Source organism: Eulemur rufifrons, chromosome 29, assembly GCF_041146395.1.
Source record: "Eulemur rufifrons isolate Redbay chromosome 29, OSU_ERuf_1, whole genome shotgun sequence".
NCBI lineage: Eukaryota > Metazoa > Chordata > Mammalia > Primates > Lemuridae > Eulemur > Eulemur rufifrons.
The window spans coordinates 61,334,585-61,354,678 of NC_091011.1; the positions used below are offsets into that span (position 1 = coordinate 61,334,585).

Genomic DNA, 20,094 nt, shown 5'->3' on the forward strand with positions numbered 1-20,094 from the left:
CCCCTTCCCACTGTGAATCATGATGCGGCAGACAGAGCAGGACCAGAAACCAGGAGGCCTGGGCTCGGGATCTACAAGTTATAAACCAAGTGACTGTGCTAAATAAGCCTTTCTACTTGCCGGGACCTGGGATATTGACGACACAATAACAGAAGTAGCAACTGTGCTCCCTGCAGGGTTTGTGATGACCAAGGCAACCTACAGTCACTGAGAATCTTTTTGTTATTATATATTCCATGTTATTATTTATCCACCTATACCATTTACCTGTTTTACTTGATTCCATACTAATAATATTTCCTTTGACAGAGGAATAAATTGAGGCTCAGGGAGGTTAAGAAACTAAAGTCCCATAACTATTAAGTTTTGAGCTGAGATTTAATCTGATATACAGTCGTCGCTCGTTATCCACAGGGGGACTGGTTCGCAGACCTCCCAAGGATACCAAAATCCACAGATGCTCAAGTCCCTGGTAGAAAATGGCGTCGTGTTTGCATATAACCTATGCACATCCTCCTGTATACTTTAAATCATCTTGAGATTTATACTACCTAATATAATGTAAATGCTATGTAAATAAATAGTTCTTATACTGTATTGTTTAGGGAAAAATGACAAGGGAAACAAGTCTGTACATGTTCAATACAGACATAGGGGTTCTTTTCCCCCTGAATATTTTTGACCCAAAGTTGGTTGCATCCACAGATGTGAAACCCATGGATAAGGAGGGCTGACTGTATTTGAAGTTACTGTCCCAAGCTGCTACTCACAAAATAAATATGAATAAAAATGAATTTAAAAGGTAATTCGTAAATTACTTTCTGTATCTTTACCTGGAGAAGGTACATTTCACTATTGCTCTTTCCTAGAAATGAACCTACATTCCATGTGAAACCATTTTGTAAGCACCTTCAAACCCTCCCTGGCCAGGGTAAAGGAGAGCAGGAGTTGACCATGTCCAGCCAAGCCAAGAAAACACATTCTTAGGATGCTGAGTTATGGCCAGTTGCAGAACCAAACAGCTCACACATCAGGATGCAGTTGGCATCCTGCTGGAAGGAAAGGGGCTGCAGGAATGGCTGGGGCTGGGCTGTCTGCAGGGCTGGCTCAGTAATTACTCTTCATGCGCTGAACAGTCTTGTCAGTAGAGGGAGCAGAGGAGGTTTCTGAGCTTTTCCACGGCAGGCCAGAATGGAAACCAACTGTAACACCCAGTTTTCACTTGCTAAAGTCACTTGGCATTCACTCCCAAAATAAGTCAGGGCCTTCTTAGGTGGACAAGAACACAAGATTCAACCTACAATCTGTCACTACATTTTAATCCATGCCACTTTCCTTAAAATTACAGTCCTTGGCCAGTTATCAATGGCAAGGTCCTATAATCAGGAACAACTATCAGAAGAAAATACAACACTTCTTTCTCAATAGAGCCAAATAGAGGGCATATTTTATCTTAAATAGAAAAACAAACAAATACTAAACATAACGCTATCAGATGGGAGGATACAAATTATAAACTAAACTACACATTCTAGAAAGCTACAAGGTGTACACTGCTAGAGCTGGAAGCTTTTGCAAAGGCTTTAATGTCACTGACTAAATATAGAAAGAATGGGAAAAGCTCAGAAATGAGATCTGATATGCAGAGAGAAAGAGAAAGCCTAGTGGCACAGAACATATTTTTCAATCACATCACTTGTTCACGGGTATAAAAATAATAAAATGCAAATGATCAGTGCTCACATACATAGCTTTGCTACCTCCAGCCAATTCTTTTCATGGCATTTGTCAAGGCATGACCCTGGAACCACTGAAAGCAGACAGTTGATGGGAAGCAACACTTACTTTTTGGCAAATCCCCAGTACTGGAGGCTGACACCGTCCTGCTTCTGTCGTGGGATGGACTGCTTTCCTCTTGCTCAGTGAGCGGTGATCCCTCAGAAAGCACAGAGCCGCAGGCCACAGGTTCTAAGGACCCAGAGAACAATGAAGTGGAAAACTCTGGAAACTGTGACTCAGGAATTTTATGTCGTCCATTTGGCAATTCACCATTGAATTGTTCATAAGAGCTGCTATATGTGTAATCACTTTCTGCATTTGGCTCATCAAGGTTGTATTCCTCGGGATTTGGGCAGTCGTCTTCATCATCCTCTTCATCATCCAGCTGTTGTTCCAGTAAGAATGGGCCATTCTCAATATGGCCGTTGGTTTTGGGTGACTCTATCCATGCAGGGTCTATGTTCACAAGTTCCTGTTCAACATCATCTTCATCTTTCTCAGTATTTTCTTTCTCAGTGTCTTCTTTCTCTTCCTGGTCTTCAGCTTCACCTTAAAAAGTTGATGGGTTAAGAATTAGAACTTGTTACTCTCCTTAATTCAGCGGCACTTAATTCCTTCAACAAGACATATTTTGAATGTGCTTAATTTATTTACCACAGAGTAAACACCTCTTGGCTTTCGGGACAAAACCTTTAGGTTTTCCACATCTCATTTTTCATTTATTTAATAACTGGCCTCCTCATGAGAAAAGTTAGCTTTGGGGGAAAATAACTTTATAAATAAAGTTGCACTTCCATTTCTACCCTCTCCTCTGTAATCTTAAGAAAAAGGTTTGTGGTACAACACAGGTAAAAGGTTAATTACAAAATAAAGGAAGGACCATCATTAGCGTGATAGAGATGTGGTGCATTTCTCAGACATTCTGCATTTTTTTAAAAACCATTTTGAAATGTTAACATATTTCTGGCATATGGCTCACAAAGTGCCAGGCTGTATCCCATATTCCCAAATAGGGAGTTGGAGAGAATCACCCTCGACAGCTGTGGCGGCAGCACAAAGCCAATCCCTGTGGTGACCTGGCAGGTCCCCGTCAGTGGAGCTCCCAGGCCCCCGACTACACTGACCGTCGTCCTTCGTAGTCTCTGCCTCAGCCGCCTCCTCTAATCCCGCTGTTTTTAGTTTCACCTCTGGGCGGTATTCACCATCCTGCTCATTGGAAGGTACAGCTGAGGTGATGTTTTCTTCTATTATTTTCCTTTCAGCTTCTCGCTCCAATTCTTCTATCTCCTGCAGGCGTTTTTCCAATAACTCAGCCTGCCTCTTCTGTTTCTTTTTCAGTTTTTTCTTTTTGTTCTTAGATATTTTTCCTATCTATAATATGTTAAGAAAACACCACAGGTCAGTTTGCTTCTGTTTAAAGCATCACATAATAGTAGTTCTGGGCAGCATGGTAAATACCAATAAACTTTGTTTTTTCATTTCACCTTCAACTAAAGTCACAAGTCCAGACATGTGAGTCCCACCTTGTAGTTAGGGTTACAGCAAAATAAAAAAAAAAAAAGAAAATTGGTGCTGGCTATTATCACATGCTGGGCCTACTACCAGGGCCTGCCCTCAGAGGATATAGCTTAAATCCATTAAGTCTTCACCAGTTCTCAGAGAACTGAATACTCTGAAATACACTTGGCTTTAAATAAGAAGCTCCTCTTACAAGTTATTTGCTGCTGCCTACATACAAAGTAACATCATCTCATCTCTTCCTTGCCAAAAAAGAAACCCTACCAACGCAGGTATATTTCACTGTTGGTCGACTGTGCTGTGTGTGGGTCTCTCATATTGGGCTGTTATCAACAGCCAAGACAACATGAACTCTACGAAATGAGCATATGAAGTAAAGGGGAAAGAAGAAAAAGCCACAGTTCTTGTCTGTCTCCAGTCATGGCCATCTGACTTGGAAAGTACTGCCAATGAGAGCTGCCAATCTGTCAAATGATCGGTAAACTCAAGTGCCTTAGGCCAAGGCTGAACTATGGGAGATTCTCAGACTTCTCAGCAGGCCAGGAAGCCTAATTATTGCAGTTCCCCCTTGTTCTGGAACTTCCGTTCCGAACTGGAGGTGTCTCATTGGATGCAGTGTTTTGACAGGACCACAAAATAGATCACTCTTTCATATGTAACAACTGGCTGGAAAACAATTAGAACAGCTTCAGAAAAACAGGTAACTTACAAGCCAATCAGAAGTAATGTAAAGTGGTTTTAGAATAATTATACTTCAAACTCTGTATCGTCTCACATTTCACCAGCCTTGGCTAACGGCACTCCAGAAAATACATACGATCAATCGATCTTGGAACAGTTTTAACTGCTCAGACTCTGTAAAAATCACTTCAACTTAATAAAACAGTAAGTCTTAAATATTTAAGGATGCACAGCATTTATAAACATGTCTACCTTTTAAATTAATATATATTAGAACATTTTTTATAATCTGAAAAGCTCAATAATAGTTCCTTTTGACATGGTGAATATACGTGTAAGTACTTACAGGTTTTTGTTGTGGAGCCGTACTCACTAAAACAAAATAAAACAAAATGAGTATTTAGAGGAAAAGAGACACATATCTTTATGTAGGTAATTTGAATTGCAAAATGAAATAATTACTGTCTTTTAATGGCTACCCAACTTCAAAAACTGTTAATAGTCAGAACTTCTTAATCATAGGGATCTAGAGAAAGTTTATCCAACTCAAACAAATGACTCACTCTTAAAAGGCATAACAGAAGTTGATCATACTGAACCATTTCTCTTATTAATCTAAAATGAAACATCAGTACATCTCAAAAAGTTAATCCCAAAGCACTGGCTTATAACTTAAGAAAATGGAGAAGGGTTCACAAATTCCCCATAGTTGCCAAACCAAATTCGTTTTAGACATAATAAAGTGAACAATTTGGATTAGATGTACATATAACTGAACTAAATCAAATACTACAGCAAGTATGCAGTAAGTAGTCTAGAAATCACGTGATTAGACCCTACCAGCACCAAAAGCTTGACCTGAACAACAGGCTGATGATAGTAAATGAGATGCGGTGAGGTCCCAGGAGCCTCAGCCCTTTGCCTGTACCTTGCCAGACGACTCACAAGGCACAGTGTGGAAGAGTATGAGAACACATCCACGCTTCACGGCCACCACCAGAAACAAAGATACGCCAGTACTCCAGTCACTTGGTCTTCTTCCCCCACCCTTAGGTCTTTTGTAACCAGTTCCAAAACTACTAGTTAAACTGAGATTGATGTAGCTAACTGGAGAGTAGGAATCATTCTGACAAAACTGAAGCAAAAAAAAAAAAAAAAAAAAAAAAAAATTCTGATGACTAAAGGTTGGCTGCAAGAAACCGGTTAATACATTCTCCTCTGCAGAGAAGTTGGCAACACAAGAAAATGTTCAGATATAGATGAAGCAGCAGCTCAGAATTTAAATGACCTTTTAAGGGAGGACAAAGGTCAGTAATTCAAATATTAAAATATAATTTAATCGGGGTACCTTCCTTCTCAAGAAAAGGGTGCAGTTATTTCCAACAACAAAGCTCTTATAAAAAGTTCTCCTACATACACATTTGACTCAGTTGCCTCCAATGTGCAACTCTGTAAACTCACAATGCTCCCAAACAGACCGAAACCAAGCTGGCTCAGCTGCCTCACCTGCAGACCCCGAAGGAGGAGGAGCACCTGCTTTCTGCCACTCAGTGGCCTCGGCTGCCATTCTTCTCACGTATGCATCATCCACACACATCAAGATGTTTTCTGGCTTTATGTCAGTATGAATAATTTTGCACTTACTGTGTAGATAATCTAACCCTTGAAGGACCTGGACATAGTAAAATTGAGAGGAGCTATTAATATGTCATTATTTAACTTTTATTTATTTGCATATCAGGTAATACAATCACATGGCACAAAATTCAATAGACACAAAAGGATATTTAATAAAACTCCCCCTCCCAGCCCTGCCCCCATAGGAATCCAGTTCTCCTTCCCACAAGCAACCAATGTGTATCATTCCAGAAATAATTCATGCTCACGGAAGCCAATGCATCTATCTATATACAGTCGGCCCTTGAACAAATGGTTTGAACTGTATGGCTCCACTTAACACGTGGGTTTTCTTCTGCCTCTGCCACCCGAGACAGCAAGATCACTCCCTTCTCTTCCTCAGCCTACTCAGTGTGAAGATGACCAGGATGAAGACCGTCATGATGATCCACTTTCACTTAATGAATAGTAAATATATAGTTTCCCAATAACAGTTTCTTTTCTCTAGTTTACTTTATTGTAAGAATACAGTATATATAATAACTCGGTGGCCCATGTATAAGGAAAAAAAAAGAATACAGTATATAATACATATGACATACAAAATATGTGATAATTGACTGTTTATGTTATCAGCAAGGCAGTAGGCTGTGGTAGTTAAGTTTTGGGGAAGTCAAAAGTTATATTTAAATTTTCAACTTCACAGGGGGTCACTGCCCTAATCGCCCACAATGCTCAAAGGTCAACTGTATGTATTTCTTCAATAACAGCTTTATTGAAAAAATAATTCACATATACAATTCAACCTTTTAAGTGTATAATTCAATGATTTTTGGATGTGCAGCCATCACCACTATGTAATTTAGAACATTTTCATCACCCCAAAAAGAAATAACATGCTAATTAGCATTCACTCCCCATCTCCCTCCAACCCCTCCATTCCTAAGGAACCAGTAATCTACTTGCTAATTCTGGATATTTTCTATAAATCAAATCAAATAAAATAGTTTTTTTTGTAACTGTCAAAATGTTTTCAAATTTCATTTTTGTGTAGCATGTATCAGAACTTCATTTCTCTTTATTGCCAAATAATATTCTACTGTATGGATATACGACATTTTGTTTATCCATTCACTTCATGGACATTTGGGTTATTTCCATTTTGGGGCTATTATAAATAACACCACTATGCACAGTCGTGTACATTTTTGTATGAACATATATTTTAGTATTTCTTGGGTATATACCTAGGAGTGAGATTGTTAGGTCATATGGTAACTCTATATTTAGACTTTTGATGAACTGCCAAACTGTTTTCCTCAGTGGCTCCATCATTTTACATTCCTACCAGCAACGTATAAGGGTTCCAATTTCTTCATCCTGAACAACACTTATTATCGTTTTGATTTTAGCCACCCTAGTAGATATGAAATGGTATCTCATTGTGGTTTTGATCTACATTTCCCTGATGGCTGATAACATGCATACATTTTTAATATTGTAGGAAAAGGAGGATTTACTTTAAATAGAGAACAGCTCTAGTATCCAGACAACACTATAGCATTGGACTAAAGGCAAGTTTTGAGCCAAAACATTCATACCCTTACCACATTAAAACACACCCCCCACCCCCCACCCCACTTATAAAGAGCCAGTGACTTAAGTGCAAAGCCAATGCTTTTCTTGAATTATTTCCACTGGAGAAGGATTTTTTCAATTCTTTCCATAAACAGAATTTATAAGTATTTTTACTATACAGATAAGGTTCCCATACCTTAGAAATTCCAAATGCTCAACAAATATCAGCATTACCATTCAAACACTAAGTCATTTAGGCACCTTGTCCATAAAAGACAGGAAGTGTGAAAAGGACACGCAGAAGATACATAATATCATTCAACAATGGAAAATTCCCAGGAAAAACCCAATGTTTCTGTTTACCTTGAATTGCTAGCTAACAACCTTCATGAATAACATCATAGTATTATGAAGAGAGAGGGAAGAGAGATTTTGGAAGGACAATGAAAACAGGAATACCTGTCTCTTAAATGGGACCCAAATGTTTTCAATCATTTAAAATAACTTTTCCTTAAAAAGTATTTTTACATAAATTCATTGAACAAGCATCAGCTGAGCTCCTATCACAGGCTGCACACTATCCCAGGTGTTTGGTATAGAACAATACAGCTCTCTGTCTTCATAGTACTTAATAGTACTCAAACAGATTACTAATTCATGATGGGAGAAGTGTGGGGGTGGGGATGGGGATGGGGATGGGGGTGAGAGGGGATTGCCAAAAAGAAGCCAAGATGAATCATGGGCACAGCAAATGTGATTTAATGAGATACTGACAAGTTCCTAATAAGTACCAGTAAAATGGATAAAATTAAGGTAAGGAAAGACTTGACTTTTTATTGTAGGTTATTTACTGTTTTACATGATATCGCAATAAGATTATACTCCTGAAGGGAATACAATTCAATGGGCCCATGTTATTTACTGATATTTATACATCTTCCTTATGCACACTGAATAATATGTGTTATATCTGAGCAACAAAAGAGATTCTGAGAAGTCCAAGAAATTAATGGATGGGCACACTGATGATATCCAGCCTACAGAGATCAAAGAATAAGATCTTTGAGAAATTTTAAACAGTTTAAAATTTTTCAGCTGAAACTGTATTTCAATTACCAAATACTAACTCAAAGTAAAAAATCTCAGTATCTTTCTTTGCCAAAATATCTTTTGACCACCTTCTCATGCACAAGAGTTGCCCACGACGTCCCCTCATTGGCTTCTTTCACAGTTCAAAGGTTGTTTTACTGTCTAGGAGGCTACGTAAGTAAGAGCTAACGTGAGGCAGTGTGCAAATGTGTTCACATGAGTTCCCAAACACAATGATACACTCAAGACAAGCAGTAAGTGTTCTCAGCAAAAATTTAAGATTCTAGATTTTTTTTACATGTTTGCTATTGGACTCAACTGGGTTAATTTTTCTTAAGAATCACTGGGAATAAAGTCTGACAATGAATACAAGGAAAAGACTTTACCATGGGGGCAAATTAAGTTATTCAAGATAATGCAAATCATTACATGAAAGGAAATAGGGCAATGTTAAAACTTGACCTTGAGACTCAGACCCCTCTTAAATTGCTACTCAATCATTCATTGTGTTATCCCTGGGCAAGGTGCTAAAGCACTTTGAGCTTTCACTATAAAAGGCAGAAAACGTATCTGTTAGACACAGATACAGTAAGAATTAGAAATAATCTATGGAAAACTCAAAAACAAGGCCTAGCACATAGGAAGCTCAAAATACGTGAAATGAACTAAGAAGATCTGTACTGATATTGACTAGATACCTATAATGTCTTAAGTCTCTTATTAAACTTCTCTGGATCTCAGTTGTCACAAACTCTAATATGAAAGGGATGTACTTAATAACTTGTATGGTACATCCAGCAATGATTCCATAATTTCTTTTAATTTTGAACTACTATTTAAAATGGTTTTATTTTCAGAAACAGCATTTCTGTAATTAACCAACGCTGACAGGCAATCTTACAACCACTGATGCAAAAGAACTGTGATGATGGGGGTGGCAGCAACGAATCAAGAATCACTCCCCAAGAACAGATATTCCCTTGGAAAATCTAACAAACAGCGTTAAAAAGAAATCATTGCTAAGTTTTCCCTGTTACTTTCACTTGTCAAATCATAGTATGTCTCTTGTCTAAAAACCATACTTGGCATCAGCAGCAGGAGGCAGCAGAGACCCTTTGGCTACCAGGACAGCTGCAATCACTAACCACAGATGGGCCAGCAACAGGGCTGTCCATCACCCCACGCAGAGAAACCAGACCACACTCTTCAGGAACAGGTGCCAAGTTTCTCCACGTGAAGTCAGACTGAGAGTTCAGGAGCAGTGCAGAAGTGAAAGTAGAGTCCAAGGCTGGGAGAGCTAGAAGCCTCCACACTTCAGGTTCAGGAACTAACTATCTGTGGACTCAGAGAAAGTCCCTTTCCTTCCACAAACCTCAAATTCATCTGGAAAATAAGGAGCTTGGTCAAAATGGTCTCTAAGGATTGGCTTCTCTCCACCATGACTTGCTTGAAATAGGTCCTTAATTTTGCAGATAAAGGGAGGAATAAATCTAATATGGAGACTTCTCTAGAGGGCTGCTCTCTGGCCCTGCTCTGCCCAGAGTGAAGCTTTGCCTGGAATTCTAAACTGTAAAGAGAAATAGAATGAGAGCAACCTTTTGAATTATGTTCTGATACTGGTGACAACACAGGGACTTTCTTCTTCCCACACCTCAACAAGGGACACAGGGCAGTGAGACTCTGCCTGCCTCTTAGTCTGCTGGAAACAGAAGCTAATGAAGCACCAAGGGAAACCCCCCCCACCCACCCCCCCGACAGGCCAGGCGGCCAGATGGACTGGCAGAGGAGAGGAGGCTGGCCCCAAGCAGAAGTCCTTAATTTAGATATTATTAATTACTTGTGGGTGTGGAGGAAACCACCACAGGGGCTCTCCTCAAGCCTAGAAAACTTCCTACTAGGAAAACTAAAGCTCCCATTGGATTTCTCTTCCTCACTGAAACAGATATGAGGCGAATCCTACAAACTGCTTCTGAAAGGCATGATGTTCCACTGAACCGGAGAGCGTGGAAATACCTATTACAACAAAAGAGGACAAGAACAAGAGATGTGCTCAGACAAAAAAATCCAGATGTCACCCTCATCCACGTTGTCCTGAAATATCCTCTGCTCCTGGTTCTTTCTAACTCTTAGCTGGTGAGAATTAATGAGAAAGAAAAGCCAGCAGCTGTCCTGACTGTCATCAGGAAGAAAGATAAAGCTGCGTGCCCAGACTGCACAAAGCAGTGAGTCAGGAAAGAGGCTCAGTTCCCTTGAAAGGGAGCCACCTCGCCATATTTCTGAGCAGAGGATCCAACACACCCTGAGGAGAATTCCAACTTAACACAGAATCATATGCACTACCATGCTGAACAAATCAATAGTATCAACATGTTTACCATTTTAAAATTAAAGCTTCTGGTCTAAAATTGAATACGGGTTTGATCATAACAAATTCACTGATAACTAGGACCCTCAAAGTCATTTAAATGACAAGCAAATAATTCTAAGTGTAGACATAATCAGTCAATGACAACAGGCTAGACCACCTGCCAGGGCACCACCACACTGCAGGGTCTGCCACCCCCCCAGGGGCATATTGCACCACATATTATATTACAAACTACTTATTTCATAAAATCTAATGGCTGTTCTTACAACCAACCAATCTGATTATGAGCTCAACTATTACGGCACAAGAAAACCATTTACCACAAACAGAAACGAATGCACACTTTTCACAAAGACATGTTAAAATTTAAAATAACCCCAAATCTTCCTATGTAGGACATTTTACACTACCCTGTGGTTAAGAGAATGGACTCTGGAGTTACACCACCTGGATTCAAACCCTGGATCTACCACAATTAACTATGCGACCCTAAGGAAGATTTTTAGCCTCTCTGGGCAACACCTTCTGTAGAGTAAGACAGTAACACCCCTGGACTAATAGAGCTGTGGAGAGGACTACACAGCATAATACAAATAAAGCACCTAAAACAAGCAGTGCATGAAAGAGCACAATAAACGTCAGTTACAATCATGATAACAGAAAGAGTAATTATAGCTTTAAAATGCAGGGCCATAGCTGTAATTGCTGGTATTCCAGCCCTGTAGCAAAGTCACCAAAATCTGAGCCCTGCCCTTGGCAAGCTTCCTTTAATAGCAAGCAGCCACCTTCTCACAAGGTTTCTGTAAAAGGGCAGTGAATTAAATTATAAAGTTTTGAACAGTAAAATGCCAGCCACCCTTTCAATTACACAAGAAAGTCAAAGCCATTTTTAAAGAGCACCAGAAGATTTTAAAGGAACCACCACCAGAAGCACATCTTTTAATGTATCACAAATAATGCCCTTTTCTTTTTTCAGTCTTAGAGGTTAAAAAAAAAAAAAAAAAAAAGTAGACACAAAATCAACCTCAATCAAGTGACTTACAAAGAAAAAAAAAATAAAACTGAGGGGCAAATAAACAGTCACATGACTCCATGTTTGAGGCCAGAGACTTAGCAGCGGGGAGGCCTGGCCGTTGGCTGCACATAGTGTGCCTGGAACCACCACCAGGTGCCACGGGGACGGCCCTTGTCTGCCCCATGGGATCACCACAGATAATGAGGACAGCTAAGAACTGACTAAAGGATTGACAACAGTGCATACAACACCCTGAAAAAGCAACTGATTCAATTCTGTCATTACCTTTGGAAAATCAACAAGTGGAAATGTTTATTTATGAGCTGTCAAATCACAGAAAGATCAGCCATTTTGTAAAGAATAGACACTTCTTCCCTCATTTAAGGAAAGGCGACCAACCAAGATGTTTCCTCGATGCCTAAAATATGCAGGAAGATACAAAGAGATGTGTGACTCAATACAGGACCCTTAACTCGGAGGAGTGCACAGTGGAGCTGAGGAGACACAACGGCTACTTTGTGTTCCCATGGCGGATGCGTCCAGGTCGTCCCTCGTGCCTACTCTCCACTATAAAGCTGTAATACAAAGTATGGGTTACTACCCCGAGTCTACAAATGAAGAAACAAAGGCTCAGAGGCTAAGTAACTCGATCAGGGTCACAAAATAGGACATGCCAAAGCTAGGACTGGAAATTGAGTCTGTCACCAATGTATGTAGACCTTGCAATTTCTCTTATTCCAGTGGTTCTCAATGAGGGGAAATTTTGCCCCCAAGGGGATGTGTGACAAAGCTGAAAGACATTTTATTTTATTTTATTTAGAGACAGGGTCTCCCTCTGTCACCCAGGCTGGAGTGCAGTGTTGCGATCATAGCTCACTGTAACCTCAAACTCCTGGGCTCAAGTGACCCTCCTGCCTCAGCCTCCAGAGTAGCTAGAACTACAGGCACATGCCATCAAGCCTGGCTAGTTTCCCTTTTGGGGGTGGGGGGGTGAGGTGCAGGGATAGATGAGGTCTCAACTATGTTGCCCAGGCTGGTCTGGGACTCCTGGTCTTAAGAGATCTTTCCACCCCAGTCTCTGAAGTGCTGGGATTATAGGCGTGAGCCACCACGCCTGGCCGAGAGACCTTTCTAATTGTCATAACCAGGGATGGCAGTGGCTGATACTGGCATCTAGGAGTTAGAGACCAGGGATGCTGCCAAACACCCTACAATGCACAGGACAGGCTTCCACAACAAAGAAGTATCTAGTCTGAAATATCAATAATGACAGGGTTGAGAAGATTTGGCCCACACTGTAAGACCCTGCAATCATTAGTTATGGGACCAAATGTGAGCTGCAGCCATTCCAAGGAGGGAAGGCATATCACTCTCAACTGGTGTGCTGTGAGAAGCCTTTGTGTCATAATGGTGAGATTTTGGTTGGACCCTAAAAATGTGGGAAGAAAAAGATGACATTTCCAACCAGCCTAGGACAAAAGAAATGACCAAAGATGTAGAGAAAAAAATAAGAAGATGCAATTAGGAGTCAAGATTATTATAACTCAGTATTTTCCCTAAACTACCTATAAAACGAAACCAGTAAAAATGTATGAATAAAAATTCTGGTAAATCTGCAAGTGCTCATAAATACTTGGGACATCTTTGAATATTCCTAAGAAATGGGTAACTTGGTAGACTCCAGGAAGAAAACAGGATACTTGAAGGTCATAAATTTTTGTTTGTAAGGGGAAATACAGATGACATCAGATGGTAGAAGACCTTTAACAGGTTCTCAGGAAGAAAAGTGACATAATTTCTATCAGATATACACCCAGTATTCCAAATGTGTCATGTGCTATTTGGCAAAATGGTAAACACACAAGCTCAAAGCCAGACTATCTGGGTTTGAATTCTTGTTCCACCACTTACCACTTTTTAAGTTACTTCCTGACTAGAGGCAAGTTACCTAACCTCTCTAGGCCTCCATTTGCTCTTGATAAAATCAGGAGGGTAGTTCACAGGGTTATCGTACTTAGAAATGTGTCTGGCACATATTAAGCCATAAATAAATATCTGCTATTATTAGTAGTAGTATCTCACTATATCTTCACAATAATCTAATGAGGAAGGTACCATTATTATTCCCATTTTATTGACAAAGTTGGGGCTTAAGGAGGTTAAATAATTAGGCCAAAGTCCTCTGACTAAAATAGGGTATGTTTGACTCCAAACTCAAGCTCTTAGTTACTCCTTATATTGCTTCAGGAAGGCTAAGACTGTTGAGCTTCAGCAAGCAGGCAATGGGAAGCCACTAAAGGATTCTAAATGGGGAGTCTGAATTATTAAAGCAAGGTTTTACTTAGGAAGGTAGCATTAATGGAAAGGAGAATAAACTGGGATAAGGAACTGGAATAGATGGGCTGGGCACAGGGAGAACAGAGAGAAAGAAGCCTGTGAAAAGGTATTGACTTGGAGGTGACAAGGCCTGAACTAAGGGGGATGGCATTGGAAGAATATTCAGAATAAAAAGTGTGGCACAGGAGAGTCCAGCATTGGGTACCCAGGGAAGCACAGCAAGTGACAGAGCAAGGAGAATGACTGGAACACAGTCACAGCTACACCTGACTTCGAAGGCAGAGAGGCCAAGAGTGAGAATATTAGGAAAACAGGCCCGTCTTGGCTTGTTTGGAAAATGACATTAACTGTCTAGGTCTCTCGATAAAGGATCTTCCCAATGCTACCCAGGAGTCAGAGATACTGAACCCACAGGCTGAATGAAAGGGAGTAAAGGGAAACTCAGGTATGTAGATTATCAACTGGGATAAGTAACTACTTAAACAACTTACTACACTGAAGTAAGTTAAGTAAGCTTAGAAAACAATCCAGAATTCATGACAGTATTTTTCTTACTTAAAAGACAGATTTCACACACAAATCAAAACCAAACCAAAGTTCCATTAATACCACATATAAGAAAGTGCAGACCACATGATAGATTCAAAATGTCATGACATTTTTCTGGACTAATGAAACACTACAAGAGCTCTTTCTCAGTCTCCATAACGGACAGGGCATATGAATTTCAGTGAGAATAACACATGCATTAAATCATCTCTTCATTCAACAAGTATGCACTAAGGTTCCTTTAAACTCTCAGAATTCCGTCTTTCAACTTATGGACTCCCTCTAACTTGCTAAGAAAGGCTAGATTTTGTTTTTCTTCTCTAGAATATAAAATAAACATCAACGGCTTGTCTGTGAATTCACCTTACATGCCAAGCCTGAATGGTAGCGATGTGGTCAGTCACCGACGGCAACAGAAGACACCTTTGAAAGGACAGGACTTGTGGGAAACACATGCAGGCAGCTATTTCTGAAATTATTTACTACTTTTTAAAATACATAAATCCTTTAACATCTTCAGGATTTATGAGAGATAATTAGGAAATTCTTCCCAAGTTGGAACAAGATAGTTCCTTTTTTAGATTTTAGAGTTGCCACCAAATGTTACAAATACCCAAGTGTCAGCTGAGGATCAGATAACAAATTAACATATTACTTTCTACCCTCACCACATAACTTCTTCCACAAAAGAAAAATTGCTTTTTCATTTGAGATATTAGCCTATGTTAAAAATAATGAATGAAAATGCTACTATTTGAAATCCAAGAGGGAACAGATACATTATTAAACAAAAGCTGGCCAAAATCTGCAGGAGCCATACAGGTATACTTAGCACAGTATTACGCAGAAGCATCTCAATCCAACTGACGTACAAACCAATGCAAAGAGCCTTTCTCTTTCTAGCCCCTCTTCCCAAGTAACATCTGTAATGTCAGAAGACAAGCTGTCGATTTGAAATAATAAAGGCAGGGAAACAAAGCTACCTAAACAGAATTTCAGAGGCAAAATCTAGCATGCTTTTACTACACAAATTTAAGCTTCAACATTTTTATGAAGTGGGTTAAAAAACCTACTAGTGTGCATGTATGCGAACAGATACTATCTGTTAGGAAGTTCTCATTTAGGCATTCATCTTTACAATTCACAATGCTTTCTTTTCTTTTCTTTTTTTGAGATAGAGCCCTGCTGTCACCCCAGCTAGAGTGCAGTGGTGTCATCATAGCTCACTGCAACCTCCAATTCCTGGGCTCAAGTGATCCTCCTGCCTCAGCCTCCCAAGTAGCTGGGATTACAGGTACCCACCACCACACCTGGCTCATTTTTTCTATTTTTGGTAGAGATGGGGTCCTACTCTTGCTCAGGCTGGTCTTAAACTCCTAAGCTTAAGCGATCCTTCTGCCGCAGCCTCCCAGAGTGCTAGGATTATAGGTGTCAGCCACAGTGCCCGGCCTGCAATCTTTCTTAACTGAGGCAACATGGGCAAAGAGTAGAATACAAACTGATATATTCCATGCAGAAAGTGAATCTGGTAAACTAATTAGAAGATCTTCCATCTATGCATACTTTCATTCTACAATATTTATTGAAGCATCACCTCTAAACCAGACCCTGAGGGTTTTCTTCGGGCCAAGGCAATTGAACAAAGTACAAATCTAATACAGTCATAACTCCTATATGACTTAAACATTTCTTCTCCCCTCCTTCGTTTTATTGAGGTATAATTGATCATAAAAACTGCAGATGTTTACAGTGTACAATTTGCTATTTTGATATATGTATATATTGTGATTACCACAGACCAGCTCATTAACCTATCCATTACCTCACATAGATTTTTTGGTGTGGTAAAAAAATTCAAGATCTACTCTCTTAACAAATTTCAAGTATATAATACAGTACTGTTACTACTGTCTAGTCACCATGTTGTATACTAAATCTCTAGAACTTAGTCACCTTACAACTGAAAGTTTGTAAGCAATTGTTAAATTATCTTAGAGCTACCCTCTATCCAACGATACTTAGAAGTAATAAATAAACACAATAAATTATGTCTTCTAAATTATTTCCTAAGGAACTAAATGGGATGTTTTATAATAAAGATACTGTATAAAACAATTTCTGATTAATCAATACTGTATCACCTACCTTAAAAAAGACTGATATGCCAAAAGAAATACATGCCTAACAACTACACAGTGCTCCCTTTATAAGACAGAATGGCATATCACTAAATAAATGAAAAACTGATCTAGTAAGAGCTCAGAATGTGTAAAGGCCAGCCAATTAGGTACTGGGGGTGGGAGCTGCCATCAAAAGCCTTACCTGTCGAATGATACTCTTCACACAACGCACTGGGAGGCCCTGATAGTTGGACTTGATGATCCATTTGAGGAGATGGTGGCCAAGCACTTCGAAGACCATGCACACATCTGGGACACAGTTAAGGACCACTCACGGATGCATTTCCTAGAGTTAGGCAGTTACAAAAAGCAGCATCATTGTGTCACTTGCAAAACATTTATTTCTTTATTAAATACAACATCAATGCTATCAGGAATAACAAAAGCGGTCAAAGTGAAAGAGCAAAAGACCTGAGCGACACCAGAAGAGCCTCGCTCTTGACACACCCTCGCACTCCCCAGTCAGTAAGTGGCCCAATACTCCTGAGCTCGGGGAAATTAAAGTATCGCCTACCCCAGGCACACAAAGGGCCACCACAGAAGATCCAACGTGAAAATATGAACAGAGCATTCTGGAAACTGAAGGCTTTATCTTCTTCTCTCTATTTGTGCTCTCAGCTCTGAGCTGCAGGTCTTGAGATACTCTGCTCTCTGTCATCCCTCTCTGGGGCTGCACTCTGCCAACTCCCCAGGCAGAGGGAGAGAGAGGGTAAGACAGAGGCCCTCTCCACAACCCCAATAGTGTCCTCCTGAGCCCCCTCAAAATCAACAAGCACCCACACAACTTAACAGCAGCACAGTCAAAACTGATATGCTCAAAAGAGAAAGGGAAGTCATGAGACAACTTTGCCTGTCCACACATTTCTTTTCCAACAAGACGCCTAATATTAGGCCTAAGGCCTCTTTTTCAAAAAGCAAGAGAAACACCTAATCTTTTTTTTTTAATTTTTAATTTTTTTTTATTTCAGCATATTATTAGGGTACAGATGTTTAGCTTACACATATTGCCTTTGCCCCACCCGAGTCAGAGCTTCAAGCGTATCCATCCCCCCAAGAAACTCTTTGATCTTTCAAGAATCATTAATTTCCATCAGGATAATTTCTTTTTGAGGACAACAAATATTTTGTATCATGTTCTAACAAAAATGAGAAAACATAAATTGAACAATTTAATCTTCAACTAAACAACAAAAGTAAGTCAATACAGACTTAGGAGGAAGAAGATTTAGGAGAAAACACTGTGGAAATGTGATTTAAACAAGTTGTTAAAAATTCATTTTAGGCCGGGCGCGGTGGCTCACGCCTGTAATCCTAGCACTCTGGAAGGCCGAGGCGGGAGGATCGCTCAAGGTCAGGAGTTCAAGACCAGCCTGAGAAAGTGTGAGACACCTCGTCTCTACCAAAAATAGAAAGAAATTATATGGACAGCTAAAAATATATAGAGAAAAATTAGCCGGGCATGGTGGCGCGTGCCTGTAGTCCCAGCTACTTGGGAGGCTGAGGCAGGAGATCGCTTGAGCCCAGGAGTTTGAGGTTGCTGTGAGCTAGGCTGATGCCACGGCACTCTAGCCGGGCAACAGTCAGACTCTGTCTCAGGGGAAAAAAAATTCATTTTAGCAATACCAAGGAAATTTGAATGAGGATGTATGATGTGATATCAAGAAAATGTTAGATTTATTCAGTGAATTTTATGGTAATATTTTTTAAAGGTTCATATTTTTTCAAAGATGCACACTGACGTTACTAAAGGTAAAGGACATGGCTTCTAGGATTTGCTTTAAAATAATTTGGTGAGAAAAGACAGATGGAGCAACTATGGCCAGACCAAGATAATCACTGAACATGGGTGATGGATTTACAGAAACTCACTGTACTACACTCTCGACTTTTATACACGTTTGACATTTTTCATAATAACAGTTTTTTTTAAAGAAAACCTATGACAATCTCTTCCATTAAGCACTGGCTTATGTCAGATATACCAACTAGTATAGAAAATACATCACTCCACTTTTACAAGGGCTTTTACAAAGTAGACAAACTGGGAGTAAAATAAAGAAAACCAAAATACTTCTGAATTTACCTAGCAAAAAATGATCCTCAACAGGAATAGTTATTTAAAAGACTTCGTTGTATCATTCTGGACACAGAATTTTAGTATTATTAGTACTATTCAGTACTAACAGTACTCAAGTGCAAGTCTAGGAATGTTGACATTTCAAGCGTTTTTCCTTTTATCATCTCAACCAATACTTCATCCTCACAGGGTATTTTGCAGCCACTGGGGCATACATAGATAGTCCTCATGCAATGATTTTAGAAACTTTAAAGCACAAAGAAGTGCTGCCTACCATTGCAAAAAATAAACTTCACCACAATTAATGAAAAAAGATTAGTAATTAATTCTGTGCCAAAGGAAGGAATGAAGGAAGGGAGGGAGGGAGAAAGGAATGAAGGAAAGAAAAGTTGCTAAGATGCTACTACATTACAAATCCCCAAAATCCTTTGCAGATCACTCTAGGGGATCATTTCAGAACACTTCACAATGATCCTAGAGTCTGTATGTTGAGAACAATATAGCAACAAAAAAAGTTTATAGGGGCTTGAATATTCCCATTTCTTAAAAGTAAAAAGAAAAAAATATTAATGTATTATGAGTCAGCCATTAGGAAGTAAAGGATACGTATCCCATTCATGCCTGAAATCTTGAAGTCATCAATGAGCTGGACCACCATGTCTTTGTTTGGGTCACTGGGATCACTTTCCCGAACCTATGCAAAGAAAAGCGATTGCGAGAACGTAAGACTCTTTTCCCATTATACCAACCAACATTGTTTTAATAAAAGTGCTATTTTTAAAATAAAAGATTTGGCATTTGAACTTCTGAAAAATACTCAACTTTAATTTAGTATTACCCAGAAAAACTCCTATGTGAGATTTGCAGTTGTTAATATTTCTTATATAATTCACATTGTTGCAGTACTTACACATTTGAGCAATTTTATTTCATCCAAGGCTGTCTCTGTATAATGCTGAGCACTTTTTACAACTTTCATTGCAACGAATCTTTTCCCTCTAAAATAAAAAGCATATTTATTTATATTATCAGCAGAAGAGATGATCATTATACAGATTGAGCATCCCTAACCTGAAAATCTGAAATTCAAGATGCTCCAAAATCTGAAATATTTTGAGTGTTGACATGATGACACAAGTGCAAAATTCCACACCTGACCTCATATGACGGGTCACAGTAAAAATATATGCAAAACTTTGTTTCATGCATAAAATTATTATTTTTTAGATATTGTATAAAATTACCTTCAGGCCATGTATATCAAACGTATGTGAAACAGAAATGAATTCTGGGTTTAGACTTAGGT

The 20,094-nt window shown here is 39.4% G+C and overlaps 1 protein-coding gene across 8 annotated transcripts in view; it reads right to left on the reverse strand.

The window, feature by feature from the left end:
* SRPK2 (SRSF protein kinase 2) overlaps nucleotides 1–20,094 on the reverse strand; it is a 222,111-nt gene that overhangs the window by 26,349 nt on the left and 175,668 nt on the right. For 7 of the 8 annotated variants that reach the window (XM_069461365.1, XM_069461373.1, XM_069461368.1 and 4 more), the window contains 7 exons: nucleotides 19,699–19,786; nucleotides 19,395–19,482; nucleotides 16,854–16,960; nucleotides 5,485–5,650; nucleotides 4,325–4,350; nucleotides 2,904–3,150; nucleotides 1,846–2,328 (listed from right to left, as the gene is read on the reverse strand). In XM_069461365.1, the coding sequence (XP_069317466.1) occupies nucleotides 1,846–2,328; nucleotides 2,904–3,150; nucleotides 4,325–4,350; nucleotides 5,485–5,650; nucleotides 16,854–16,960; nucleotides 19,395–19,482; nucleotides 19,699–19,786 (1,205 nt within the window). The remainder of the gene's footprint in view (nucleotides 1–1,845; nucleotides 2,329–2,903; nucleotides 3,151–4,324; nucleotides 4,351–5,484; nucleotides 5,651–16,853; nucleotides 16,961–19,394; nucleotides 19,483–19,698; nucleotides 19,787–20,094) is intronic. The other variant, XM_069461372.1, reaches the window with a different exon arrangement.